Genomic DNA, 27,387 nt, shown 5'->3' with positions numbered 1-27,387 from the left:
ACTTGTGATAGGGTTAACAGGTGTCCCAATTTTGAGCTGTGTGTCCTGAGTCCCGACAAAAGCCAAAGAACGCTAAAATGTCCCGGTTTCCACCAACCACTATGTAATGTCCCCTGTTGTCAGCGAATATGGCGCGTTTCCACTGCAGGGTGCGGAACGGATCGGATCGCAAAGGTGCGGGTCGGGTCGCGTTTCCACCGCCAAAAGTGGGCGTGACCCGGACTTTGCCGTACCCGTTCCGGCCCCATTCTCGGGACTCCTCCGTTGCGGTACCCAAAACGAGACCAGACGCCTGAAAGGGTCCCGTGAAATTCTAGCTACACCCCCCCTCCGTTGATTGGTCGACAGAATCGTCACTTCCGGGTGACGCGGGGATAAAAACAAACAAACAGTAGCCTCGAGGTATTATTCTTTACAATTAACATGTCGCGTAAAAAGCTTGCTTGGGCGAACAAGGAGGTGGAGACGTTCGTCTGCATTCTTGGGGAGGAAGACGTTGTTTACGATGTTTACGTAGCTGCCGCGGCGATCGACATCCGGCCTACCACCAAGGGTACTGTCGGCAGTGGAAACGCGACCTCGGAACTGAGCTGGGCTATACCGCCCCCTCCCTACCGCACCTTTGCGATCCGATCCGTTCCGCACCCTGCAGTGGAAACGCGGCATTACATAGCCAACGTGATCTCATTATATCCCGATCATTAACTTAGATTGGGTCAGTTGTGCTACTCAGACTCTACCTACAGCGGCCCCCAGGTAAGTTGAGTTTGAGACCCCTGCTCTAGTATGTAGCATGGTTTTGATACTTCTTTACAGGTTTATCTCTCTCTCTCTCTCTCTCTCTCTCTCTCTCTCTCTCTCTCTCTCTCTCTCTCTCTCTCTCTCTCTCTCTCTCTGTATTCATTGTGTCTGTTTGTTTGTCTCTGTGATTCGTTTGTCAGCTAGGGGAGTGAGTGAGTGAGTGAGTGAGTGAGTGAGTGAGTGAGTGAGTGAGTGAGTGAGTGAGTGAGTGAGTGAGTGAGTGAGATAATTGTTTGCTACCCTTTAACCGGGTTTGACCCTGGCCTACATCAGGCCCACGTCAGACATAAGACAGCAGCGGCCTCTGCTGTCTGATACTAAGTACTACATTATTTTGACAGGTTGGGTGACCCTGCAACTGTTATTTATATCAACTAACGTGCGAAGAACTGTGCTTGAAACAAGGCCGATGTCATCGATCTCAGAACACAATACAAGTAAAATGTGTCCAGTTAGAACAACGTTCGCCTTACACTGCGTTCCCTATAAAGGGATCTCTCAATTATTAAAAAAGATATGGACCGTTTATGTGGGGATAAAAACGTCTATTTTCACATGACTCTCTTGCCAAGTAGAAAATAATTAAGCTAAAAGGCCGCCATGTTGAGGGTACCAGTTGTACTTTATACATCCGAACGTTAGAACAACTGTGCTACCACACAAGGCCCATGCCATCTCAGAATACCATATAAGTTATTAAGTAGGCCTATGGTTTGTACAATTACAATACATTCATTACAGTACAATAATGCTAGCCTTACACAGCGTTTACTACGAAAAGGTTCGCTCAATTATTAAGGTAAGGAAGGTAATCATTAACCTGACAGTGCGCCATGTTGAGCGTACCTGGGCAGTTCAGGAGGATAGAGGTGATGATTAACCTAGCAGGCTGCCATGTTGAGCGTACCGAGGCGGTTCAGGAGGATAGAGGTGATGATTAACCTAGCAGGCTGCCATGTTGAGCGTACCCGGGCGGTTCAGGGGGATAGAGGATATACCTCGTTGGTTCGCCATGTTGAGCGTACCTGAGCGGTTCAGGAGGAAGTAGCGCGCTCCCTGGAGGATAGAGGTGAGGGAGTGGCTTTGAGAATACCTGCCAACTCGGGCTCAGATTCGGAAAGCTCCCAGCTCCCAACGGTCCGTTAGCGACCATTCGCTTTTTTTTTTTCAATAACCCTTGTATATATTTTTTAAAAGAAGATAAAGACCATATCAGGTAAGAGCTAGAGTTATTTTACTAAATGCATTGATGTAAACAGTTGTCAACTATGGACTGGGACACTTCAAGCGAGTTATTAAAAAAGGCTCCTTAGCCAACAACACGCATAACCTATGCGTGCCTAACCCTAACCCTTCACATTAGGTTATTATTGCGTTTAAACAGAAGTATTATCTGTTGCACTACATGCATTTGAAGGGGAAAGGTGTTGACTTTACCAGGAGTATCCCAGTTAAGCGAAGCTTAGAAAAGAACTAAACTGCACCATTATGTGCGAGTTGTGTTGATGTAGCTTCACTGCCTCCATATGTGTCATGGCCTGATATATTACAATTGCTGTGATAATAATATGAACATTAATGTGGGATATCTATACAGTCCTTCCAACACCTCCTTTGGGTTGGAAGGGGAAGAGACGCGCAGGGTTTCCTCCTCAGAGCAAGTCTGTGCAGGTGGTGAGTGGTGCGTCTGCATTCCACTGGGGTCGTGACGTAGAAACAAGTAGACCCCTTTTTTAGGCCTTACCGGGTAAGATGGGTCCATTTTTGTACGCGTTGCCATTCTGGGCAATGGTCAAAAGTAGGGAAAGCAAATAGCAAATTGATTTAAAGAATCAGTGGATTTTCAGAGCAGACATGTTGTCTTTATTTTTACCAGGGGACTCACTTGGCTTTCATGATCTTCCTTGTCCATTTTTGGGGGGAAACGTTTCATTTAATGTTTTCAATGTTTAAATTTACATTTACATTCAGGGCATTTAGCAGACGCTTTTATCCAAAGCGACTTACAATAAGTAAATTTGTCGGAAGAAAGAGAAAAACAACAATATATCGCTGTCGGTACTGTAAGGATGTTCTAGACCAAAGTGCCAGGCACCAACAGTTGTATAGTTAACCCATTCCCTGTATAAAACAAAGCTAGGATGATGTCCCTTGAGGATCACTGTGCGTACTAACCGTGGACTCTCATGGCTGTAGGCTGTTACAAGGATGAGGCGTAGGCTTGTTGTTTCAGAGAGGGGTATCTGTCTGTACACACTAAATCAAAGTCTGCTGGGTTGTTGTGTTGAAAGAGCGTGTGATAAAAATCACCCACTGGAAACTGCTGTTGCCATAACAACTCAAGTGGGTTTTTTGTGAGGAGGAGTGCAAATAAATGATTGTGTTTTTGCTGAAGGAGGCAAACACTCAGTACACTATTAGAGCCGTTTAATCAGATGACACCTTACTATTAGTGTGTGACAATTCCACACAACATGGAACAACACACAAACTTCCCCTTGGGCGAATGTTTCGTTCATGCAGTCTGCTTTCTCTGTTTCTTTCCTCTCTCCCTTCCCTATCTTTGGGTCCTTCGGCTTGGCGGTTGCCTGTGAGAGCTTGCACACGTCTGTTATCTGAAAATGATCACCGAACACAAAAGCCGCTCGTTTGACATTACAACTGAAATCTGAATGGAGGGACCAAAATGGATACCGTAATGTAAACACGAAAAACTAGAAAACTAGCCACAATGTTCCACACATTAAACATCTATCATCTGACTTTAAGGAGTTGCAGACAGATATTATCGATATTATCCATAAATATAGTGTATACATACTACACCACCAAGTATTAACCTTTCAGACATCTTTGGTCCTTGTTTGTAAAGGTCTCTATCCTAGTGGTTTCATTAATCGCTGATATTCCATATGGCTGTGGTATTTATACTGCTGTAAGTCAACCTCAGCATGGCAGCTGAGGTATTCGGTCATTCATCGCTTCTCCTCGACTCTTCTGCCTCTTTTATTCCCAGGTGGGCGTGCAAGCTGGAGATCTCTCTCTCTCTCACTCTCTGTTGTTTCTCTCTCTTGCTCTCTCTCCTGTTCTCTCGTTCTCTCTCTCTCTCTCTCTCTCTGCTCTCTCTCACAACAGACAGACAGACACACACACACACACACACACACACACACACACACACACACACACACACACACACACACACACACACACACACACACACACACACACACACACACACACACAAATAGTCCCGTCCAGGAATTCTCAGCCTGAGCCTAACCAAACACTGCCTTTGCTTCTCCAACAACAACGTCCAGGCCTGCTGGTACAGTCTAGCTGCCTGACAATGCAGCTGTAAAAAAAGACCTTCACGCACACACACACACACACCTCACATTTATGCAGAAAACTGTTTGTCAAGAGAGCGTTTATGACCGGTGAAGGCTCTAGGTCGCAAGTGGAAGATACTGCAAGGTGGGTGCATTGTAAAGACTATTCATGACTTGAATTTACTCAACACTTTGTGTGCGAGGTGAATTGCGTCAACACAGCCTTCCTTTCCAGGGATTGACAGACCAGATGCCTTGACCCTTGAAGTGTCTCAAAATGTATAGTTGTTAGGGATTTCCATTTGTACTCTGTCTTTTCAGACCTGAGTGCCAAGAGTAGACATGTTGCTATTCTGAGCTAGATGCTATTGAATGGAATGGTTGATCGATCATGATTGCCCCGTGAAGGCCTGGACTTACAGATGTGTATCCATTGTTTTTTTTGTTGTTGTAACGTGCCACTGCAGAAAACTTGAGTCTGAGAATCGTGTTTGTATATTTTCTAGTAGCCCTGGGTGTTTGCCAAAATCGTGTCTCAGGAATGCATCGCCTGAGAACCGTTCAAAGTCTCATCCAGACCAGCACAAACACGAACAGCGCCACGCACAGATCTTCACGGTCGACATGCTTGTTTTTTGAAAGACCCCTATGTGTACAACCGAACGGAGAGTGGTTGTGAAACCGAATCTAATGTGCAGAGAGAAAAAAACATTTCCTAACGGTGCTTTGGTCTGTGTTTGTGGGGTTTTCTTGTTTGTTTACGGTTTACTGGCAATGATCCCTTTGATACGGTTTTGTAGTGCTTTTGTCTGTGCCGTTGCTCATTTTGTGTGTCAGGTTGTAAAGCAGATTACCTGTCTGATATAAACGTTCTCAGGTAGCGGATGTCTCTCGACAGAATCGTGTGCAGTGAGTTCAAGTCCTCAGATTGACAGTTTAATGTTATGAATCACACAGGCCCTGGCTTGATTCAACTGGTGGGAAAGAATGTGATCTCGATAGCAATACCGAAACTCGTGTGTATGACTTTAATACCAGGTGTTGAAAATATGACACGAATAAAAGGGTTGCTCTTTTTTTAACCAATTGCGGTCTTATTTTGCACATAATGATGTGTCACTGAGTGATATCTTACAGCCTTGGTTTCCTGTTAGCTTTGCTTCATAGCCGACGCGATCCTTTCAAAGGCAGACAAGATCCCCTATCTTTGCTACATTCCTTTTTTAATGAATTTAAGCCATTTAATCCTCTACCGATTCAGAGCTTACATGTTTTGTCATCAGACGGCTACTGAGCTAATTCCTTCCTCAATCATTTTGACAACCTTTTTTTCCCTAGCTGATGTGTTGAAGGAGATTTGCATATTTATATGTTTTTTTAAACCAAACCATTTAAAGGCCCCCCATTTACCACCAGATGTGCTGTCGTTTACTACCCACCACAAGCCATTTCAAAATAAAGTGTCATCACAAGCGGGAGTGTCCACAAAAACGTATGATGAATGGATCAGCCAAGGTGGCTGGTTGACCCATCCGTCCATCATACATCTGGTTGACACATGCCCATGAGTGATGTCACTCACTTCAACAGGGTCGATTTTCAGGTGTGAGATGCAATGAGACTTCCTCTATTTGACTAAAGGTTAATAGTTACCAAACAATAGGCTTGTGATGGTTAGTCAACATCACAACTGCTCGGCCTGTTGCTCGTTTGATCCCATCGAGTTCGAGCAACTAGGTTGCTAGTCTGACCCCCCCCCCCCCCGGCTCCTCCTAGTAGAGTCTCGAGGTGTCCCTGAGCGAGACGCCTCACCCTAACTGATCTCGACGAGCTGGCTGTCACCTTGCATGGTTGACTCCGCCGTGTGTGTGTGAATGTGTGTATGAACGCTTTGGATAACAGCGTCTGGTAAAATGTAAAATGAAATGTAAAACATAAAATGGTAGTAATAGGCCAGTAACCTCATAGAGACCCATGGCTGGCCTGCTGTGACCCCTAGGCTGTTTTGTTGTGTCTCTGCTAGGATGATGTGGGAATGAGGGCCACCCTACCCTGAGAATGTATGAGGTTATGTCCGGGGACACGAGAACGCTGTCCTGGAAGGTTCCCAGTCCAGGTGCAAACCATTCTCCCATCAGCCCCGAGACCAGCATCACGGGAGATGGAGGCCCCGTCAAGATTCTCAAGGTCTGCTTCTCCACCAACAACAACCTGGGCAAGAACTTCAAGCTGGTCAAATGTGACTCCTCCACGCAGATCAGGGTAAGAAGAAAACGTTCCAAAATGAGTTAGATGAAACAAAAATAAGAAGTTATTCATAGGCGGAGCTATTCATTGGCGGAGCTATTCATAGGCGAAGCACTGTATTATCCGTCTTCTACAAATATGTACCTTTGTGCAAGTTGACTCTTTAGTCATTGAACATATGCCTTTGTTAACTTTTCTTTTATTTGTTGGGTTCTGTATCCCTCATGTCTAAAGCGCCATGGGCCCTGAATGAAACACGCTACGAAAAATCGACTGAGTTATTTATTATCATTATAAATGATTTCAGATAATCCATAATCTGAGATGCCACAAATATCAGCGCTGTCATCATGTCAGCTGTCACGTTTAGCAGGGGGTGACTCTCGGGGAGGCGGGGGTATGCCACCGGGCATCACCGTGGGCACGGCCCTGTCTGGCTGATAATCCCCCGTACCTTCCCAACCAGGGGATCATCCAGTCCATCCTGGGCAGCGGGCGGCTGGGGCCCAACATCCTGCACAGCGCCTGCTACGGCCTGCTGCTGACCCACCTGAAGTCTGAGGACCTCCACTGGCTCCACCCCGACCTGACGGTGGAGGAGGTGGAGCAGCGCTACGAGAGCCAGCATGCAGAGGCCGAGTGGAGGTGGGACGGGGGCGGGGCGAGGGTGGAGGTCTGGCCTGGGCTTTGGCTTTAGTGATGTGTTTGATAACGCCGTGTTTGTGTGTCGGTGTGTGTGTGTGTGTTATTGTTCATTGGTGTTTGTGTGTGTGTGGGTTATTGTTCAGTGGTGTGTGTGTGTGTGTGCGTGTCTGTAATGTGTGTATGTGATTATTGTGTGTGTCTGTGTGTGTTTGTGTGTTATTGTTCAGTGGTGTGTGTGTGCGTGTCTGTAATGTGTGTATGTGATTATTGTGTGTGTCTGTGTGTGTTTGTGTGTTATTGTTCAGTGGTGTGTGTGTGCGTGTCTGTAATGTGTGTATGTGATTATTGTGTGTGTCTGTGTGTGTTTGTGTGTTATTGTTCAGTGGTGTGTGTGCGTGTGTGTGTGTGTGCGTGTCTGTTATATGCGTATGTTGGTGTGTGTGTGTGTGATTCAGATTCATTCGTTTTAGGTTGGCGTGTGTATGTACGTATATGGTTGCGTGCTATTATGCCAGTGTGCCTCTATATTTATTCGCAAATGCAGAATATGTGATAATGTGTGTTTGCACTCTCAAAACCTTGTGTTTTCCGGTGATTTTACAATGCATTCATCTTCTGTTTCTGCAAGTCGATGCGACTGTGCTAATGACCACCTGCTCCTCCCCCGTGACAGGTACGACCTTCGGATCCGATACATCCCCGTGAACTTCCTAGAGAAGTTCGACCAGGACAGGACCACCTTGTTCTACTTCTACAGACAGGTACCAAACAGGACCACACTGCATTGCTACTGGCTCAGCTCAACAGGTAGAGTCGATGGACTTGACCTGGAAGGTTGCTAGTTCGATTCCCCGGCTTCTCCTAGCTGAGTGCTGAGGTGTCTCTCAGCAAGAGACCGAACCCTCGCTACTCCCAACGAGCTGGCTGTCGTCTTGCATGGTTGACTACGCTGTGAATGTGTGAATGTGTCTCCTAGCTGAGTGTTGATGTCTCCCTGAGCACTGCACCTCAGCCTCACTGCTCCTGACAAGCTGGCTGTCGCCGTGCATCGTTAACTCCGCAGTCGGTGTGTGAATGTTTGAATGTGAGCACCAATGTTTGTATCCCCTGCTCCTCCTCCACACGAGCGTCGAGGTGTCCCTGAGCAAGACACCCAAACCTCGGTGCTCCTGACGAGCTGGCTGTCGCCATGCGTGGTCGACTACGCCTTCGGCGCGTGAATGTGTGTGTGAATGGTTGTAAGTCGCTTTGGATAAAGGCTTCTGCTGAATGCCCTGAATGTAAATGGTACCACTTAGCCAGCTGTTCACAAGCATGGAGATGGCTTTACTTGATGTATTGAGTGGGGGCTGTGCTCTGTTTACGTTGCTGTTAATGTAATGTTTGTTGATTTAATGGCTATCGTATTGTAACGGAGGGCGGTGTTAAAAAAATACACACTACAAACTAAATGCATGATAAATACAAACCCTTATAATGAATAGTGAAGTGATATTAATGTTTTGTATAAGCATTGCATTAATATTGCTAATTATAATAAAAGTAAGCCTCCAATAAATATTGTGTATTTAACACATTATTAATGAACTAATCCAATCACAGAGACATGATAATAAGGACACCTGTCTGACCTGCTGGGTGTCCTGACCCCTACAGGTACGCACTGAATACATGGAGATCCACGCCTCCAAGGTCAGTGACGGCATGGCCATGCAGCTGGGCTGTCTGGAGATCAGGTGGGGGCCACGACCTTCCACATTCTACATTCCGTATTCTACGTTCTGTACTCTTCGCTCTACGTTCTACATTCTGTTCTTTACATTCCACACACTACTCTACATTGTGTACCTATGTTCCACATTCTACATTTGATGTTCTACATTCCACATCCACTTTCTCAATTTCCTTTTGGATATTAATAAAGTGGTATCTTACACATTCTTTCAACCCTCTTGCCTGTGCTTAAACACCAAAGGTATTTTAGGATAACCCAAAGACCCAGAGGCCAAGCTTGTATAGGTGGTGTTATGTTTCTTTCTATATACATTTTTACTTTAGATACATTTTCTATCCATCTATTTCTTTTGAATTCCTTATCTTATCTCATTCTGATTTCTAGATATATTCCCGAACAATTCAAATGCAAGATACGATTGCTGGCCTTGTGTTCTCATGGGATCAAAAAAGACTTCTTTGTTGAAGCCCCTTCCTTTCCTCCGGCAGGAGGTTCTACAAAGACATGAACGCCAAGGGGCTGGAGAAGAGGTCCAACTTTGAGCTGCTAGAGTGAGTGTCCCTCTTCAACACACTGGATCACCGCACACATTTACGGTACTTAAAACTGCTGTAAATTACGGCTGTGTTGTACACTGTATTCTAAATCCATCTTCTGCCTTTGTCTGGTTCACGAATGAAGGAAAGAAGTGGGTCTAGAGCTCTTCTTTCCCAAGAATCTGATCGACAGCATGAAGGTGTGTGTCCTTTACAGCGAAACACAGACACAACAGAAACACACAAAAGAAGCACCGATGTTGGTGTCCCCTTTCCTCACATGTTGCCTCATCCTCATCCTCATCCACATGTTGCCTCATCCTCATCCTCATCCACATGTTGCCTCATCCTCATCCTCATCCACATGTTGCCTTTTTATAGAAAAGAAAACTGTTTAGGAAAGGGGAGGGAATTCTTCCTTGACCTTTTTATAGGGCTGAGGTTCGAGTGCGGGTGTCCCCTCCCATGGTCCTCTAAAGCCCCTCTGAGACTCGGATGGAGTTGTGTTGTTGTGACCTGAGCTGCCGTGTGCTCCCCCCCCCCCCCCCCCCTAGTCCAAGCACCTGAGGAAGCAGATCCAGCAGACCTTCCAGCAGTACGCCACGCTCAAGGAAGAGGAGTGCATGCGCAAGTTCTTCGTGGCCCTCAGGGAGGTGGTGAACTACGACGAGGAGGTGTTCCCCTGTGAGCTTGTGGTGAGCAGCACTCAGAAGGTGCCCAGGGGGGGGGGGGGGTTCCCAACCTGGTGATTGAGAATCAGATTTGCCCGTTTTTTGTTTTTGTTTATTTGTCTCCCTGTCCCGCTGCGAACAGCAAGGCTGGAGCCTGGCCGTGGAGCTGGTCATCGGCGCACGGGGCATCCGCCAACGCCAGCAGAAAGACGCCGCGGTACGCTTGACCACACACACACACACACACACACACAGGCATCTCCTACTGAATATTCAGGGCTATCACTCCTGCTATACAGGCCATATAAGGAGGGTGACGGAGGAGGAGGACGCAGCCGTTGCGACAGTTGTGTCTTCTGCTCGGGGTGCTGTTTAGCAGCGTTAATAAAAACGTGCTGACGAAGAATAGCTTTTTACAACCCAAGTGTCTCCGTAATATCTCCGCAGCCATCGGGCCATACCGTGTGCCTGATTGAACACCATTATGCCGGGCACCATGTTTTTCAGTGCATGACTGCTCCACTCATTAAAACGTCCCATTTATTCACTCCCCCCCCCCGTCCCCCTGTCCCCGTCCCCTCCCCGTCCCCTACAACCGCGCCCCTCCCAAAACCCCCAGCCGGTGTTTCTCGCAGACTTCAAACACATCAAAAGCATCAAATGCTTAGCCCAGAACGACGGCAAGGCGCTCGTTACCCTGGAGGTGGAGGGTGTCAGACAAGTGAGTAACGCCCACAGCTGTCTATTCCAAACCTTCTTTGGTGCACTCCTCAGGTAGATGACCTGCAGACGAACTAATACTGGGTTCTTTGTTTCTCTGCATATTTCTTGCAAAAGACAGAACCATTTTGTTATCGTGATCGTGATTGGGTTAGATAGTCTTACCTGTAATAAAACATCATGCTTAATTTGAATTAACAGTCAACAGCTATGATTTTATTTTCTCGGACATAAATCCAGATTGTTAATGTATCTTGATCAATTTTGACATTTGCTAGTCTAATTATTTTTTGATAATCTTTCGAATTACAGACTCTCTCTCTCCATATTGTAAAATTCAGTGTTGTCCCTCTATCTGTTTACAACTACTGTGAGAGAGCTTGTTTATATTGCAACACATTTCCTGCTCGGTAGCAATGGCTATCCTTCTGATCTTTTTTCTTGATATTAGTGTCTCTCACCCCAGACTGTTCTTTCCGATAACAGACTCTCTCGATCAACACGGCCACGTTCTCCATGGCGGAGAACATGGCCGACCTGATCGACGGCTACTGGCGCCTGGAGAAGGGAACGGAAGAGTCGTGCATCTCCCGGCCAAATAAAGGTGTGTGTGTGTGTGTGTGTGTGTGTGTGTGTGTGTGTGCGTGTGTGTGTGCGCGTGTGTGTGTGCGCGTGTGTGTGCGCGTGTGTGTGCGCGTGTGTGTGCGTGTGTGTGTGTGTGTGTGTGTGTGTGTGTGTGTGTGTGTGTGTGTGTGATAGCGGCAGCAGTGAGCTTTGAGATAGTGAGTCTCTTTTTTATTTATTTTTTCATTTAGTTGCCAGTATAATAGCAGTTGCTTAAGCTAGCATTGCTAGCAGAAGCTAGCTGGGCCGTAGCTAGCTACAGTTTGGTTGCAACATGGTTACCATGTTGCACATTGAGGCTTGATCAACACTGTTTGTGCCTAAAATACTTTTAAGTCGTGAAGTTTGAGTTGTGTGTTGAAGTGTGTTGATCCTTAAAATACCAATGTGCATCATGTCTTCAACCGTTAGACGTCAACACACAGAGCTCCCTACCTGAGATTCCAAAGGAGTGAGTAAACCTTTCATTTACCTTTATGTTGTGTCCCTCTTTATTTACTGTGGTTGTACTTTTGAAACAAAGATGCGTGACTGACCTATCTCTCACTTCCTGTTTGGGTTGCCAAGCAGCAAAGAGTCAAGCAACTTCAGATACAGCATGGGTGAGTTGATAATAATATTGAAAATAATTTATTGCAATCTGTTTCAAAACTTTTTCCGTTTTTTTTTCCTTACAAACAAAGTGATATTCTGTCACGTAGTCTGTTGGAGACAAATGTATATTCGTAGTTCTCTCTCTCAAGTCATGACCGGTCTCATGTGAGAGAATAGAGAGGCCATATATCCTATATCCTCCTATTGTCAGTGGCCTTAATGAAAATGTATGGACTTGCACCTGTGATGTGTGAAAACTGTACTGATGGAAATGCCAGCCATCGACCGCTTGTTGCTTTTCCACTGTTGTTCTCAAGAAGTGAAAACGTGTGGTCTCTGTGTACCCTAAATTGTTCGTAGTTCAGGCTAGTTGAGGTTAATCTGAAAGTGGAACATTGTCGCGTCTTTCGGTGTTGGAAGTACCTTGTCTGAAATACTTCCAAAATCTAAAAAGCTTTTTTTCCTCAGTATATATATAATAGTAAAAAAGCTCAAAAATGCATTGTCCTTCACTTTTCAGGTTCCGATATTTACTGTGAGATTATGGATGAAAGGCCCAAATCTGGTATGCAAAAATTATGTTAATATCTAGTATCTTTTCAATTGAAAAAATAAACAAAAAAATGTTGAATGTTGTTTTCCTCTTGCCCGGAATCCTCAAGCGGTGAAATACGGGATCGACCGCGCTGACATCTCTCTCGGACAGATCCTGGGCTCCGGCTTCTTCGGCGAAGTGTATGAAGGAGTTTACAAAAACCTTGTACGTCTACCATTTTTACAAACACGTTGTACGTTTATGATCTTTACAAACACATTGTACGTTTACAATTTTTAACAAACACATTGTACGTTTCAGATCTTTACAAACACGTTGTACATTTATTATCTTTACAAACACATTGTACGTTTGAGTAAGAGTAATTAAAAAGTCTCAACTTCTGAAATAGCTGACGAGTCTGCTTTTTCTCGGTTTGTTTGGGCAGAATGGAGACAAGACAAGTGTGGCAGTGAAGACCTGCAAAGACTGCTCCCCGGATGTCATGGAGAAGTTCATGAGTGAAGCATGTGTGTAGCGGACCACAACCATAACAGCAGTGTAGGGACACAAAGGGATTTACCCAGAATGCTCTGCATGAGCCAGTACATGGGCCAGTACATGGGCCAGTAACTTAGGTACAACCATCATTGTGCCACTTAGAAACCGATCTCCACAGCATGAACACATACATCGAGAGGGATAGGATTGAGCAGCTTTAACGATGATAATATACTACAAATACTCATCAGAATTAGCATATTATAATAACAACTACTTTACATATGGAGGATTTTTAAATACAGGACAGAATGGGATGTATTATCCAAATTAGGTCAAATAACATAAAGCAGCTACAGAAGAGATTCAAAGAGCAGCATATGCTAATGACCAAAGCTAATAATAATGATAACAACGACGCCAACGGGTTTGTGTGTGTGTGTGTGTCCGCGTGTGTGTGTGTGTGTGTGTGTGTGTGTGTGTGTGTGTGTGTGTGTGTGTGTGTGTGTGTGTGTGTGTGTGTGTGTGTGTGTGCGTGTGTCTGTGTGTGTGTGTGTAGTGATTATGAAGAACCTCAACCACCCAAACATCGTGAAGCTGATCGGGATCATAGAGGACGACCCTGTGTGGATCGTGATGGAGCTCTACCCCTTTGGAGAGGTGTGTGATGATCAGCGATGGTCTCTCTCTCTCCTTCTCTCTCCTCTCCCTGTCTCACGCTCTGTTTCTCGCTCTCTCGCTCTGTTTTTCTCTCTTTCTCTCTACTCTCTTTCTCTCTATCTCTCTCGCTCGGTTTGTCTCTCTCCCTCTCTCTTTCTCTCTCCCTTGCTCTCTCTCGCTCTTTGTCCCTTGTTCGGTTGGACTCTCCCCTCCCTCCCTCCCCATTTGGACTAGCGCGGTAACGCTCGTCTTTGCTAGCTATTATAATAGCTAGCAAAAAAATAATTATAGAAAAAGCTATTCAAGCTCATTAATGAGCAGGGAGACAGACGAGGGCAGCTTGCTCAAGGATACCGACAGGTAGGCCGCAGGTAGCGCAGTTCAAACCCAGAACCCTTCGACTAGGGAGTTGAACCCCCATCCTCCGCCCTCCTTGCGTAACGCTTGCCCCTCCTTCAGCTGGGGAGCTACCTGGCGAAGAAGCAGGACGAGCTGACCAACATCACCCTGGTGCTGTTCAGCCTGCAGATCTGCAAGGCACTGGTGTACCTGGGAGGGGTCAATATGGTGCACAGGTGAGATGTTACAAACCCTGTTTTTAGTCCTCTGTTTCCAGCTGGGTCTTAGTTATGTTTTAGAGGAGTAGTTCGTCTTAGAGTCACCTGCGAGCTTAGAGTTTAGAGCTTGGATCAGACCAATGCTTGAACAGAACTGCAACGAGAAATATAATCACGTGAATAGCAATATTCCTTGTTCGCAGACTCACCTGAGTGACATGTCATTAAATGGGTGAATTAAAATTAAATCCCAATAAAAACATAGAATAAATATAAAAATGTGCTCTCAAAAGTCAACGCATTGTGAAGTTGTGTTGTGCTGCGTCCTTCTCGTGGTGACAGAGACATCGCGGTGCGCAACGTGCTGGTGGCCAGCGCCGACTGTGTGAAGCTGGGGGACTTTGGCCTCTCCAGGTACATAGAGGAGGAGGAGTACTACAAAGGTAGGACGGCTCTCTTATCACCGCAATGCATTGTGGGTGTGAGTCGGCTGGGCATGTGTGTCTACTGTTATCCGCTGTACACCGATTAGTATCCATGATTTTCCCGAATGGTTTCTCCACAGCCTCTGTGACGCGGCTGCCCATCAAATGGATGGCTCCAGAATCGATTAACTTCAGGCGCTTCACATCGGCTAGCGATGTCTGGATGTTTGGTGAGTTTTAATAGCACCACTGTGAGACCCTTTTTTAACAGAACCATCTAGTTTCATAATCTTACAATTTGATTTAATTGTATTATTCACTATACCCTGTTCATTGTGACTAGGACATGTACCCTATATCCTGTCTCTCCTTGTGTTTAATTAGTGTGTGTGTTTGTGCGCGCCCTTGTGTTGGTTTGAGTGTTAATATGTGTGTGTGTGTGTCCATCTGCGTGTGTGTGCTTGCGTGCGTACGTGTTTCTGCCTGTGTGTGTGTGTGTGTGCGTGTGTGTGCCCGTACGTGTGTGTGTGTGTGTGTGTGTGTGTCTGTGTGTCTGTGTGTGTGTGTGTGTGTGTGTGTGTGTGTGTGTGTGTGTGTGTGTGTGTGTGTGTGTCTGTGTGTCTGTGTGTGTGTGTGTGTGTGTGTGTGTGTGTGTGTGTGTGTGTGTGTCTGTGTGTGTGTGTGTGTGTTCCCGCGCATCCCTCCCTCCGTGCCCCCCAAGCCGTGTGTCTGTGGGAGATCCTGAGTCGGGGCCAGCAGCCGTTCTTCTGGCTGGAGAACCGGGACGTGATCAACCAGCTGGAGCAGGGCATCCGCCTGCCCAAACCGGAGCAGTGCCCCCCGGCCCTCTACTCCCTCATGACCCGCTGCTGGTCCTACGACCCCCGGGAGAGACCCACCTTCACCGACCTGGTCATCAAGATCAGGTGACGACCGCATGTTAACACACTCGGAGACACTGACCGCATGTTAATACACTCAGGGACACTGACCGCATGTTAACACACTCGGAGACACTGACCGCATGTTAACACACTCAGAGACACTGACCGCATGTTAATACACTCAGAGACACTGACCACATGTTAATACACTCAGAGACACTGCCCGCTTGTTAATACACTCAGAGACACTGACCACATGTTAATACACTCAGAGACACTGACCCCATGTTAATACACTCAGAGACACTGACCGCATGTTAATACACTCAGAGACACTGACCCCATGTTAATACACTCAGGGACACTGACCGCATGTTAATACACTCAGAGACACTGACCACATGTTAACACACTCAGAGACACTGACCGCATGTTAACACACTCAGAGACACTGACCCCATGTTAATACACTCAGGGACACTGACCGCATGTTAATACACTCAGAGACACTGACCACATGTTAACACACTCAGAGACACTGACCGCATGTTAACACACTCAGAGACACTGACCACATGTTAACACACTCAGAGACACTGACCGCATGTTAACACACTCAGAGACACTGACCGCATGTTAATACACTCAGAGACACTGACCGCATGTTAATACACTCAGAGACACTGACCCCATGTTAATACACTCAGGGACACTGACCGCATGTTATCACACTCAGAGACACTGACCGCATGTTAACACACTCAGAGACACTGACCGCATGTTAATACACTCAGAGACACTGACCGCATGTTAATACACTCAGAGACACTGACCGCATGTTAATACACTCAGAGACACTGACCACATGTTAATACATTCAGAGACACTGACCCCATGTTAATACACTCAGAGACACTGACCGCATGTTAATACACTCAGAGACACTGACCACATGTTAATACACTCAGAGACCCCCCTACACTGGGCTGGTGGTCGCACGTTGGTATACTCAGAGACCCCCCTTCAGGGTCCCACCTCTGTACAGGGCCTCCCCTGGTTGTTATAGTGAGGTCTTCAGATTCTAGTTCAGATCACTAAATGCCTGTTTGACCCTCTCAGCGACGTGCACAACATGGAGATTGAGCAGGACGTCGAGAGGCAGAGGGACCGAGCTCGGACCACCAAGGTCTTCGAGAGCAAGTTCAACTTCAACGAGCCCCCGCCCAAGGTAGGAAACTACACAATATGATGAACACAAAGCAAACCACAGGCCAAACCACACTCCTGAATCCACTACACAATATGATGACAACAAACATCAGACCACACACACAAATCCACTATGCAATATGATGACAACAAACATCAGACCACACTCCCAAATTTCGAACCAGACGCACAAATACACTACACACGTCAACACACAACAGTCTTCTTGTCACTGTATTCTGACATTCGACGTTCCCTCTCGGTTTTCCCCCTGATTCCTCCTCAGCCGTCCAGGATGAAACCCGGGCGATTCGGCAACATGCTGAGCATCGGACTTCACATTCAGGTCGGCGGACGGATTGAACTCCATTTTAATTTCGGTCACAGTTGATTCAACAGAATAGGCCTTATTTAAAACCAACCACTAACCCTTTACAATTATCTCATCCGCACAAATGAAAGATAAGTAGGGAATAAAATAAAGCAAGTCATGCTTAAAAAGTAAAAGGATTAAGTTTGAATATTAATGGGATATCTTCTTTCAGCTGAACGAAGCACTTTGTGCCAGCTCCCCTGACCTGGCTAGCCCGTCTAACTACCAGTCCCCCTTGGACTCCATGAACGCGCTGATGCCGCCCGCGCTGTCGCCACGACGACGCAGCATGGGGGTGAGTCTGACCTCTAATATGAATTAATTGTTGGACTTTCGAAATTATTTCTGCTTTTGTTTTAGCATTGTGGAATCTCCAAAGAAAATGGGATGAGTCGTCTTTGCTTTCCGAACTGTCTTGTCAACGGTTTTAATTTGGGAATCTCTGAAATTCCGAAATAAAATGTGCCCAACCATCTTCTTTCTTCACGACTTTGCTTTAAAATTCTTTATGGTAAGATGTTTGATTGACCTTATTTTTTATATCGTTGTAGACGGTTTGCCTTTTAAAAACTCTTTGAACGAATCTTAAGTCTTAAGTCTTTATGGAGTCAGATCCTCCACTAGATCTGGCCTCCTGTTGTGACATCACTACAGGGTCCATTTTGAAACAGAACCCGTAACGGCTAATCAAATTCAACTCTCTGTTCTCTCAAAAAATCAAAACAATAACAAATTAACAAAAACAAAGAACAAAAAAATACTCAAAACCCCGCAAAAAGCGGAACAACAACACGAAAAAGACACCAAGAGCGCAAAGGCTTCTCATCTCGACCCAGATCGTATCCCTCGACACAATAAGAACCAACCGATCCTCCTGCTCTTCCCCGCTCCGCCAGGAGGGGGAGTTCCCCAGGGTGGAGGCCAGCAGCAAGGAGGAGGCCCAGCGGCTCTGGCAGCAGGAGCGTGACCACAGGCACGACACGCTGCGCCGCCAGAAGAGGGAGATGGCGGAGGACGAGCAGTGGCTGGAGAAGGAGGAGCGACTCCTGGTGCGAAACAGAGCCCCGTCTTCGTCTTCGTCTTCGTCCCTAGCCGGCGTCGACCGTCTCTCTCTCTCCCTCGTTTTCCACCCCCCCCGCTCCCGGGAGCCCTCCCGTTCTCGCCGCCCCGCCAGTTTTACTCTGTGTTACCCGCCGGTGTCGCTGCCGTCGCGGGGGTCCAAGATCGTATTCTGTAACAGCAGACTGCCTGTTCTCTTGCAGGACCCCATGGGACCGGAGGAGGGCCCCCCCACTGCGGTAGGTACCCATGAGCAAAGCCGCCCTGGCCCCTTGCCCGCTCCTTAATGACGTGTATCCCATGACCCCACATGGGTCACGACCCACTCCTGGGTCACGAACCGGTCATGGGCTCACAACAACCCCCTCATGGGTCATTATCCCCTCCTGGGGCACGCTGTCCCTCATAGGCCACGACCCCCTCATGGGTTTAAGACCCCCTCATGGGTTTAAGACCCCCTCAAGGGTCACGACCCACTTAAGGGTCACAAACTCCAAACGGGTCTCGTCCCACTGACGGGTCACGACCCATTCCTGGGTCACAACCCCTGATGGGTCTGGACTCTCGAACGACAGATATAGAACCACTGGTGTGCATTGTCGTGGATACTAAAGACTGGTTCTGTCACCGCTCCCCAGTAACGCTCTTTGTCTTTTCTTTGCTCAGTCACCGGACGCGGAGGAGGAACATGGTGAGTGATCGGATTCAAAATGGCGCCGTCATTGAACAGGTTATCTTCTCTGGTCTTGATTTGCGTTAAACCCGTTTCCATTTTCGTCCTTCTCCCTTCGTACCCCAGCACCTCCGGAGAAGCCCCCCCGTCTCACTGCACAGGTAGCCACCAAGCTAGTCCTCATAGCACGTTGGCTAAGCTAGAATGTCAGCTTGGCTTGTTAGCATGCTACACGCCTTCTTGTAACACTGAAAATGCAGAAAGACTATTTAAGAATATAGTGAATTAACATAATAGATTCCAGGGCAGGTGATTCAATGAGTAGGGTGTTTGAATTCCAGCCCAAAGGTACTGGGTTTGATCCCCAATGTCCACAGCCTACATGTAGGGATCCTTGAGAAAGATGCCCACTACACCCACCTGCTTTTTAATAACTTGTACCTCGATTCACTGTGGGACGCTTTGGATGAGGCCTGCTAAAATGCAATCCTACGTTGTATTTTATTCACTACATTCCACGAAACATAGCCTCTTGCCAAACTGTTGTTGTCTCAGTTGTCAGTTGACTCTCCATCTCTGTCTCTGTCTCTCTCTGCCTCTGTCTATCTGTCTCTGTTCCGTGTGTCTCTCTCCCTGGGTATCTGTCTGTATCTTTCTGTTTGTCTCTCTCTCTGTCTCTCTCTCCGTCTCTGTCCGTCTGTCTCTCTCCGTCGGTCTTACTCTTTCTGACGCACTCTCTCTGTCTGTCTGTCTGTCTGTCTCTCTTTCGCTCTCTCTCTGCCTGTCTCTATCTGTCTGTCTGTCTGTCTGTCTGTCTGTCTGTCTGTCTGTCTGTCTGTCTGTCTGTCTGTCTGTCCATCTCTCTCTCTCTATCCCTCTGTCTCTGTCTCTCTGTCTCTCTGTCTCTCTGTCTCTCTGTCTCTCTCTCTCTCTCTCTCTCTCTCTCTCTCTCTCTCTCTCTCTCTCTCTCTCTCTCTCTCTCTCTCTCTCTCTCTCTCTCTCCCTCTGTCTCTGTCTCTGTCTGCCTGTCTCTCTATCTGTCTGTCTCTCTCTCTCTCTGTCTCTCTCTCCCTCCCTCTGTCTCTCTCCTTCAGCAAGCCCCTACTGCAGAGCTGGACCGGTCCGGGGACAAGGTGTACCAGTCTGTGATGGAGCTGGTCAAGGTGGTGGTGGAGCTCAAGAACGACATCCCCACCATGCACCCCGACGAGTACATCGGCATCGTCAAGGTACGTCAGACACACAGCCTCTGCTTTATGAGACAAAGCTTTTCATTGGTCGGGAATGAATCTCAACCAACCATAGTGCTGCTATTATTTGTTTGGTCTTCATCCTTTCATTCTCTACGTCCATCAATTCATTCATTCCATATTGAATAATATTACGTGAACTAACTATTCATTAACGCATGCATTCTCATCCTCACATAACATAACATTAATTAATGAATTGTGTTCATAATCTAATTATTTCAGGACTTATTCATTATGTAATTAATTAATCCAATCATTCTTTCATTGGTTCATTAAATCTCCTAATTCACTCATCCGATAATTCATTCATTAGTTCTTTCCCTTTGTGTGCAGTCTGTCGGGATGACCCTGCGGGATCTGATCCACAGTGTGGATGAGCTCATGCCCACCATCCATGAGTCTGTACGGACAGAGGTACGAGACGCCATCTTGTTTTCTCTCCCCTAGCCTTCCACTGAATTCTGCTGCTCTGAGGGATTATCTAGGTTTTTTAAATGTTAATGTCTGTAATATCATGTGCTTTTCCTCGCGCATTATTTTTTTCTAATAAAATTTGCATTTATACAATAACTATATAATTATATATAATAGTTTGCTCGCCAATTGAATGTATTGAAATATAATTTAAACATTACATTTCTCTCTCTCTCTCCCTCTCTCCCCAATATCTATTTCTGTCTCCCACCACGACTCTGTCTCTCTTTCTCTATCCCAACCCTCTCCATGTCTCTCCCTCCAACCCCCTCTCTCCCACACCCTCCCAATCCCTCTCTCCCCCTCTCCCCATCTCTCTTCAACCTTACTCCCTGTTTCTCTTTCCCCCTACTCTGTATATCTCTCCCCCATATCTCTCTCAAACTCTCTCTCCTCCACGACCCCCTCCTCTCCTTTCTATTCCCATCTTTCTCTCCCCCCAATCTCTCCAACTCTCTCTCCTGCCCAACCCCCTCCCCCTATATCTCTCTCTCCCCCTCCCTCCTCCTCCCCCCCCCCTCATTTGCAGCTGGAGGGCACCCAGAAGCTGCTGAACAACGACATGGCGGAGCTGATCAGCAAGATGCGTCTGGCCCAGCAGAACGCCATCACCTCGCTGAAGGAGGAGTGCAAGAAGCAGATGCTGGCGGCCGCGCACACACTCGCCATCGACGGCAAGAACATGCTGGACGCCGTGGACCAAGGGCGGGTCAGGGCCAACCAGGCCAAGCCCAAACCCATGGACTCGTAGTGGGGTACACTGTGAAGCAGCTCTAGGGTGGTGGTGGTGGTGGTGGTGGTGGTGGTTTGTCCCCACACACACCACCACCTACAAACCTGAGCCCTCAAGCCTGAAAGCACGTTGATGTTAGAGTGTTCTGCTTCCACAACATCAATTCTAGTTTTGGCTGAAAGGTCGGACATGGATGCCATTGGTCGGGGATTTGTGTCGTCCATTCTGAGAAACGTTGTCAACTTTTTTCGGGAACATGGTTGATGTTGCCTCACAACGCACGTAAGAAGCAGTACTCTCTTGTATTGGAACATAGCCGAGCGGGGCATCTGTCCCTGAAGCCGGGGCAGGTACAGATCTGCGTCCCAAATGTGGATGCTAGCAGGCCGGGGGGAGGAGCGGTTTAAACAAGCAGTGGCTCTGATATTTTCAGTTCAAGATTTGTTTTCTTTGGAAAAAACGGTACCTGTTTGAATAACTTTTTTAGATAAATCAACTCCATCAGCAAACTTTTCCTCTATTGTAGATATTAAAGTTTTCGTACAACCCCCATATTTAATTTGATGGAAAAAGGAAAAAAACTAAATAAAATATGCAACATTTTACACATAATCGGCAGAATAGTTCTGCTATTGATACAACCTTAGTCATTTTTACATAAAATGTGAGACTTTATTCTTCGTTAAAAATGAGAAAATACTGATCGAGACATTTATACAATACTTGGAAAATATTTTCTATATCGACCTTGAGTGCCTTTCTATGTGGATGCATTATATGTCATCATCTTCATCATCAATATTATGTCATCACAACATTGGAATTAATGAAATAAAACTGTAAATGATATTGGTAAAACTCCATGTCTGTAAACAACATTAATAAGCTATTAGTGAATGATGAATTACATGAATGTGTTATCATATTATAAACATGTGTATCATTACTGATACTGTTGATGGAGGACTGAAGTGTATCAAATATAAAACATGTTTTATGAGGTATGACTGTATGTATTCAATCGCTGATTGGCATTTTGTGTGATTTTGTGTGTGTGTGTTTTCTGTGGCACTTTAAATATGTAATGGGACATTTGTTATGGGGTGCGTTATCGTTTCATCATGACCTCATAGCTTGTTAGATATGTGAACAGAAATGATTGTGTTACCAATAAATCACACCTACATACGATCGCTCATTAGGTAGGCATGGGAAAATAATGTGAAAGCAGCAGTCATAGACAAACATCTAATAAACGCATGTGTTTATTAAATGTTGGTTTAAATGATAAATATAGTATAAAAATGTGTAATAAATAAGTCAGAAAAATAATAAAATAAATACATATTCATCTTTTTTTATCAGAAGCAGCAGCAAAGTGAGTCATTCAGTAGAAGTAGAAAATAACTTAATACAGACATTAATATACAAAAACATCTCTACCAACAATTGAATTGACACATTCACCAACATGTTTTGCCATTCAGCGTATCCCCGGCCCAATTAACAATGAAAATAAAAGCTATTACTAGCTGACAAATTCAGCAATGGTTGAAAGAGTACCCAACGCACATTATGGGTCCAATCTAGAATCTAAACATACCATGGGCCCTATTTTAACGGTCTGAAACGCAAGTGAGAAGAGCCAACCGCAAGTAGCTTTCCGGGCGGTTCTATGGCGATGTTGCTATTTTACCGGCGCAAAAATGACTCTTGCGCCCGACGCAAATCTAAAATGGGTTGGTCTGAAGTAGCCTAATTACCTAATTTTAGGCCTAATTTTACACATACACACACGCACGCCCGCATTCATTCATTCTTTTTAACTCACTCGCGGTAAAACAATGTTTTCTCACGATCAAATACTAAGTTATGGGCATGTACACGATGTCTGTGTCAAGAAAATATGTGTTTGCTGTACGGTGTTTGCAGATGCATTGATTTAAAAGTACAACTTATTACCGCTGTATCAGCTGTTCTTTCCCAAATAATTTACCAAGAATGTGTGGCTAGGTAGATGAGAGAAGCAAAGTGTATGTGCGAGCTGCACAAGCAACATTATGCATGCGCCCTTAAAATAGCATCTGAACAACGCGCCACTAACTTTAAACCAGGTATTTCCTGGTTTGCGGTGCAAGGGATTTCTGAAACTGCAAAATAGCACCAGGGAACGTTTGCGCCAGAAAACGCCTCCTCCTTTTGCCGAATCGCCCCTTGGGGCGCAAGATCATTCCCTAATTTACAGACGCGTGACGCAGGAGGGAATAGAACGCTCTGCGCCAGTTGCAAACTAGCAACGACACATGCGCCAGTGAGAAAGCCAATTGCGCCGGATGCAAGATAGGGCCCCATATGTTTTTTAGGTATTTCATGTAATGCCAGAGGACGAACGCTTGAAAGAGCCTGGCCTGTCTGCTCCCGGTCGCTCCCGGTCAAAGGCCACTGACGCATGGAGATGACGAGCTGCGCACGGTCTCTTATTCCATCGGGTCACGGAGGGGAGCGGACAGCGCAGTACAACAATGCATTCGTCCGACCGAAATGTTTCCCGCTCAAGGGAACTCCGGGAGAGATCCAGGGTGTTGCTGCAGCCACTGAAACTCAAACAAAATGCCATTGGGCACGTCTTCATCAAAGCCACTAGGCAGGAACGACCGGCTTTTTGGGGTAATTCTTTTGTTTCTGTGTGTGTGAGTATGGTAATGATCAGGATCCAGAGGTGGAAGACAAAAAAAATAAGCTGAGTTTGGGCCCTGCCCACCAAATCGGCCCCTGGTAGACCGCGCCACTGACCGGTTCAACTCCTCCACAGTCCAGGAATGTTTCCAAACCACAGATTCCAGCCAGAACACTCAAGGGGGTCAACTATGTCCGGGACCCTCAGGTCAGGTCTTTTGAACCAGATCCATCACCAGTTAAGCCTGCGTAACACAACTCTTATCCAGGGACCTGCCGTACTTTCTCCCCAGCAGAGGTCATAGGTCACCAGTGGCAGTGGTGCTGGGGACGGAGGCCACCTCTTCTAGATCATTCCGGCCAGCCAGGGCGGGAGGAAAAGGCCGATGGTGCCCAGTAGGCACACGATGATGAACATCCACAGGAAGATGCGGTCGATCACCATGGCAACGTACTTCCAGTCTTCCTTCACCTGTGCGGTCGAGGAGGAGGAAGTATTGAGTATTGGTGAAAGAGTATCGTAAAAAATGTAAACACTGCTGGAACATCTAGAACATATCCTATTGTTTAAATCAATATTCATAAAAATGGATAATGTGTCAGGTTCCACCTAAACTATTAATCTAACTGTCCCCTAAACTAACTAACTAACTAAACAGAACTAATTATCTTAGCTAATAATGAGACTATTCATAGAATATAAATAAAAAAATATGAATACAATGTCATTTATGACATTGAGTTTTGTTTAGTATGGGCAAAACCGGTTGTAATTCTTTATTTTGAGGCGGCAGGGGGTGTTGACGCAGCTAAATGTTACTTATAAAGTAACTTGTAATCTATCTTAGTTACTTTTAAAATCAAGTAAAGTAACTAAGTTACTATTTTAAGGAGTAACCTGTATCGGATTACTTTTTTAAGGTAACTGTGGCAACACTGGCCCTAGACCCTCTGTGGCTCCGCCCAGACCCCCCGTGGCTCCGCCCAGACCCTTCCAGGCTCCGCCCAGACCCTTCGTGGCTCCGCCCAGACCCCCCGTGACTCCGCCCAGACCCCCCGTGACTCCGCCCAGACCCTACTCACGCTGAAGTCGGCGTCCTCGGCGCGGAGGTGGTCGGCGATGTAGAGCACGCCCTCCAGCGCCCGCATCACGCCTGGCGACAGCAGGAAGGACGACTCCCCCGGCGTCGCCTCCTCGCCGAGGGAACCCGTCTTTTGGACGCACAAGGGCGGCAGGTCGAGGCCGCTGGCCGGGGGGAGCAGGGGAGGAGGAGGAGGAGGAGGAGGAGCAGCAGGAGGAGGCGTGGACCCGGGCGGACGCGGCGACGGCGGCCGGAAGGAGAAGTACGAGGTCAGCTTGCCCAGCTCCAGCTCCTCGTAGCACCTCCTCTCCGGGTCGTCCTTTGCCGTGGTCAGCGTCGTGGTCGTGGTCGTCGTGGACTCGGCCGTCGCCGTCGTCGCCATGGCGCCCGCCTCCTTCAGCCAGGTGGCCGACGTGCTGAGGCAGCGGGCCCCGCCGCCGCCGTCGTCGTGACGACCCTTCCTCCCCCACGCCGCCGCCGCCCCCGTCTCCCGCCGCAGCGTGGTCAGCCGCCGCCGCCGCCCATCCGGCGCCGGTCGCCGCATGAACAGCCAGCGGGGGATGAGGTCCAGGAACACGCGGTGCACCCAGAGGGGCATCTGGTGCGTGCCCGGCGAGCGGTGGTGCACGTTGAGCACGAAGACGGTGATGACGATGCTGAGCGTGACGAAGATCATGGTGAAGAGCAGGTACTCGCCGATGAGCGGGATGACCAGCGAGGTGGACGGGATGATCTCGGTGATGAGCAGCAGGAACACGGTGAGCGACAGCAGCACCGAGATGCACAGAGTGATCTTCTCGCCGCAGTCCGACGGCAGGTAGAACACCAGCACAGTCAGGCAGGAGATGAGCAGGCAGGGGATGATGAGGTTGATGGTGTAGAAGAGGGGCAGCCGGCGGATGATGAAGAAGTAGGTGATGTCCGGGTAGATCTCGTGGCAGCAGTCGTACTTCTTGGTGTTGTAGGTGCCCACCGCGTTGATGATGGCCCACTCGCCGCTCTCCCAGTAGTTGCTGAGGTCCACCGCCACCTCGATGGGCTCGAGGTCGATCTTGGCCTTGTCGTAGGTCCACGAGCCGAACTTCATCTTGCAGTTCTGCTGGTCGAAGGGGAAGAAGGTGACGTCGATGCTGCACGACGACTTGTAGATGGCCGGCGGCACCCAGCGCACCTTGCCCGTGTGGAACAGGTGCGCCTTGGTCATGTGGGTCACGGCGAACTCCCCGTCGGCACTGCGGGATTGAGAGGGGAAGAAGGGAGGTTAGGATGGGGTCGTGGAGGTCGGCGACGTTGAGTAGATCCATCACAAGTAGAGCTGTCAAGCGATTAAAATATTTAATCGTGATTAATCGCATTAATGTCATAGTTAACTCACGATTAATCGCAAATTATTTTTCTATGCTAAATATCCCTTGATTTTTTTGTCCCATAATTCTTCTCATTTTAATTCCCTTATCAACATGGTGAAGTGCATCGGCTTGCCTTGTGCAAATGATTTTTTATTGATAACAACATTGGCATATACTGATCAAAACAGGACGATACAAAAAAAGAGCCTTTAGTGCAATTAAACGACTGCTTTGAACAAATGTAATTTGAACATAGCAGTCAGGCTACTGCTTCTTTGTTTTGAGCCAAAGAATAATTGCGTTAATCGTGCGTTAAAATTGGTTTGTGTTAACGCCGTTAATAACGCGTTTAACTGACAGCTTTAATCACAAGTCAAAGTAAGAGCTGATCGATTTAACCAGTTAACTAGCGCCAGGGTCTAACTGCTTAACTGGTTAAATCAAGCTCTTATTGTGACCTAATTAACTGGTTAACTCACTGGGATTAGGCCAATCCTTAGCATGTTTCATCCAATTACATTAAACGATGTACGATCCCTGTTTCGATGCCGTTAATGGTGATGTGTTTGCCGCCCAAACATAAAGAATGACGGTATGGAGAAGTCAAGGCCGTTAAATAACCTCCCCCTATTTAAAAGCACAGAAGCGAAGGACATTTAAGTAGAAATATATTTGGTAGCGTTGCGCTTCAGTGACGTTTGTGACTAAACGATGCAGTTAACTTCTCATCGGCCCGTTGGAAGAACCATTATGTTCTTAAGTGATCGCCTATTCAGATCAATTTAGGTTCCTTGTTCCGAATCGAGGGCCAGCCCACCCTGGTTCATCCCGTTAAACGGTGATAACGACCGCGGCAGATGGATGACAAATCCTTGGCATCACATCTTTCTCAGGCTCCCTCATCCTTCCCCTCAGATCGCGATTGAACCCTCTCAATGAAGTGGAACCATATCGTAAAACTTTAATTAGTCTAAAATAAATTAGCTTGATGGGGAAATGTGGTGGTGGTGTGATTTAGTAGCGCGCTCTGATATACACT

General features: G+C 46.9%; 2 protein-coding genes across 3 annotated transcripts in view; one reads left to right on the top strand and one right to left on the bottom strand.

Annotated features, from left to right (window-relative positions):
* The first annotated feature begins 1,777 nt into the window (after nucleotides 1-1,777).
* On the top strand, nucleotides 1,778-22,645 carry ptk2bb (protein tyrosine kinase 2 beta, b). 2 transcript variants are annotated; one of them, XM_030344896.1, is made up of 31 exons: nucleotides 1,778-2,017; nucleotides 6,157-6,395; nucleotides 6,847-7,025; nucleotides 7,699-7,786; nucleotides 8,682-8,761; nucleotides 9,249-9,311; nucleotides 9,442-9,496; nucleotides 9,851-9,991; nucleotides 10,110-10,184; nucleotides 10,587-10,688; nucleotides 11,174-11,291; nucleotides 11,723-11,762; nucleotides 11,882-11,913; nucleotides 12,426-12,470; nucleotides 12,568-12,665; nucleotides 12,889-12,970; nucleotides 13,501-13,601; nucleotides 14,061-14,176; nucleotides 14,501-14,601; nucleotides 14,724-14,813; nucleotides 15,305-15,509; nucleotides 16,587-16,695; nucleotides 16,963-17,022; nucleotides 17,222-17,344; nucleotides 17,946-18,098; nucleotides 18,312-18,347; nucleotides 18,775-18,799; nucleotides 18,908-18,942; nucleotides 19,876-20,010; nucleotides 20,368-20,448; nucleotides 21,038-22,645. In XM_030344896.1, exons 2-31 carry the CDS (start codon nucleotides 6,192-6,194, stop codon nucleotides 21,257-21,259), a joined length of 2,994 nt encoding a protein of 997 aa, XP_030200756.1. In that variant the 5' UTR covers nucleotides 1,778-2,017; nucleotides 6,157-6,191; the 3' UTR covers nucleotides 21,260-22,645. The 2 variants fall into 2 exon arrangements, with proteins under 2 accessions (XP_030200756.1, XP_030200757.1); XM_030344897.1 differs by lacking the exon at nucleotides 1,778-2,017 and adding an exon at nucleotides 4,039-4,278.
* A 734-nt stretch (nucleotides 22,646-23,379) lies between these two features.
* chrna2b (cholinergic receptor, nicotinic, alpha 2b (neuronal)) overlaps nucleotides 23,380-27,387 on the bottom strand; it is a 9,822-nt gene continuing 5,814 nt past the window's right edge. The window contains exons 5-6 of the mRNA XM_030344902.1: nucleotides 25,001-26,231; nucleotides 23,380-24,389 (exon numbers count right to left, since the gene is read on the bottom strand). Coding sequence (XP_030200762.1) covers nucleotides 24,264-24,389; nucleotides 25,001-26,231 — 1,357 coding nt within the window. The 3' untranslated portion in view covers nucleotides 23,380-24,263. The remainder of the gene's footprint in view (nucleotides 24,390-25,000; nucleotides 26,232-27,387) is intronic.

This window comes from Gadus morhua, chromosome 21, assembly GCF_902167405.1.
Source record: "Gadus morhua chromosome 21, gadMor3.0, whole genome shotgun sequence".
NCBI classification, from domain to species: Eukaryota; Metazoa; Chordata; class Actinopteri; order Gadiformes; family Gadidae; genus Gadus; species Gadus morhua.
The sequence above is the reverse complement of the archived record's forward strand: the minus strand, read 5'-3'. Positions and strand labels throughout refer to the sequence as shown.

Coding starts and splice junctions, on each gene's coding strand:
- ptk2bb (XM_030344896.1), top strand. CDS start 6,192: ATGTATGAGGTTATGTCCGGGGACACGAGAACGCTGTCCTGGAAGGTT. Junction 9,312..9,441: donor TCCAACTTTGAGCTGCTAGA/GTGAGTGTCCCT, acceptor TCACGAATGAAG/GAAAGAAGTGGGTCTAGAGC. Junction 10,185..10,586: donor GCCAGCAGAAAGACGCCGCG/GTACGCTTGACC, acceptor CAAAACCCCCAG/CCGGTGTTTCTCGCAGACTT.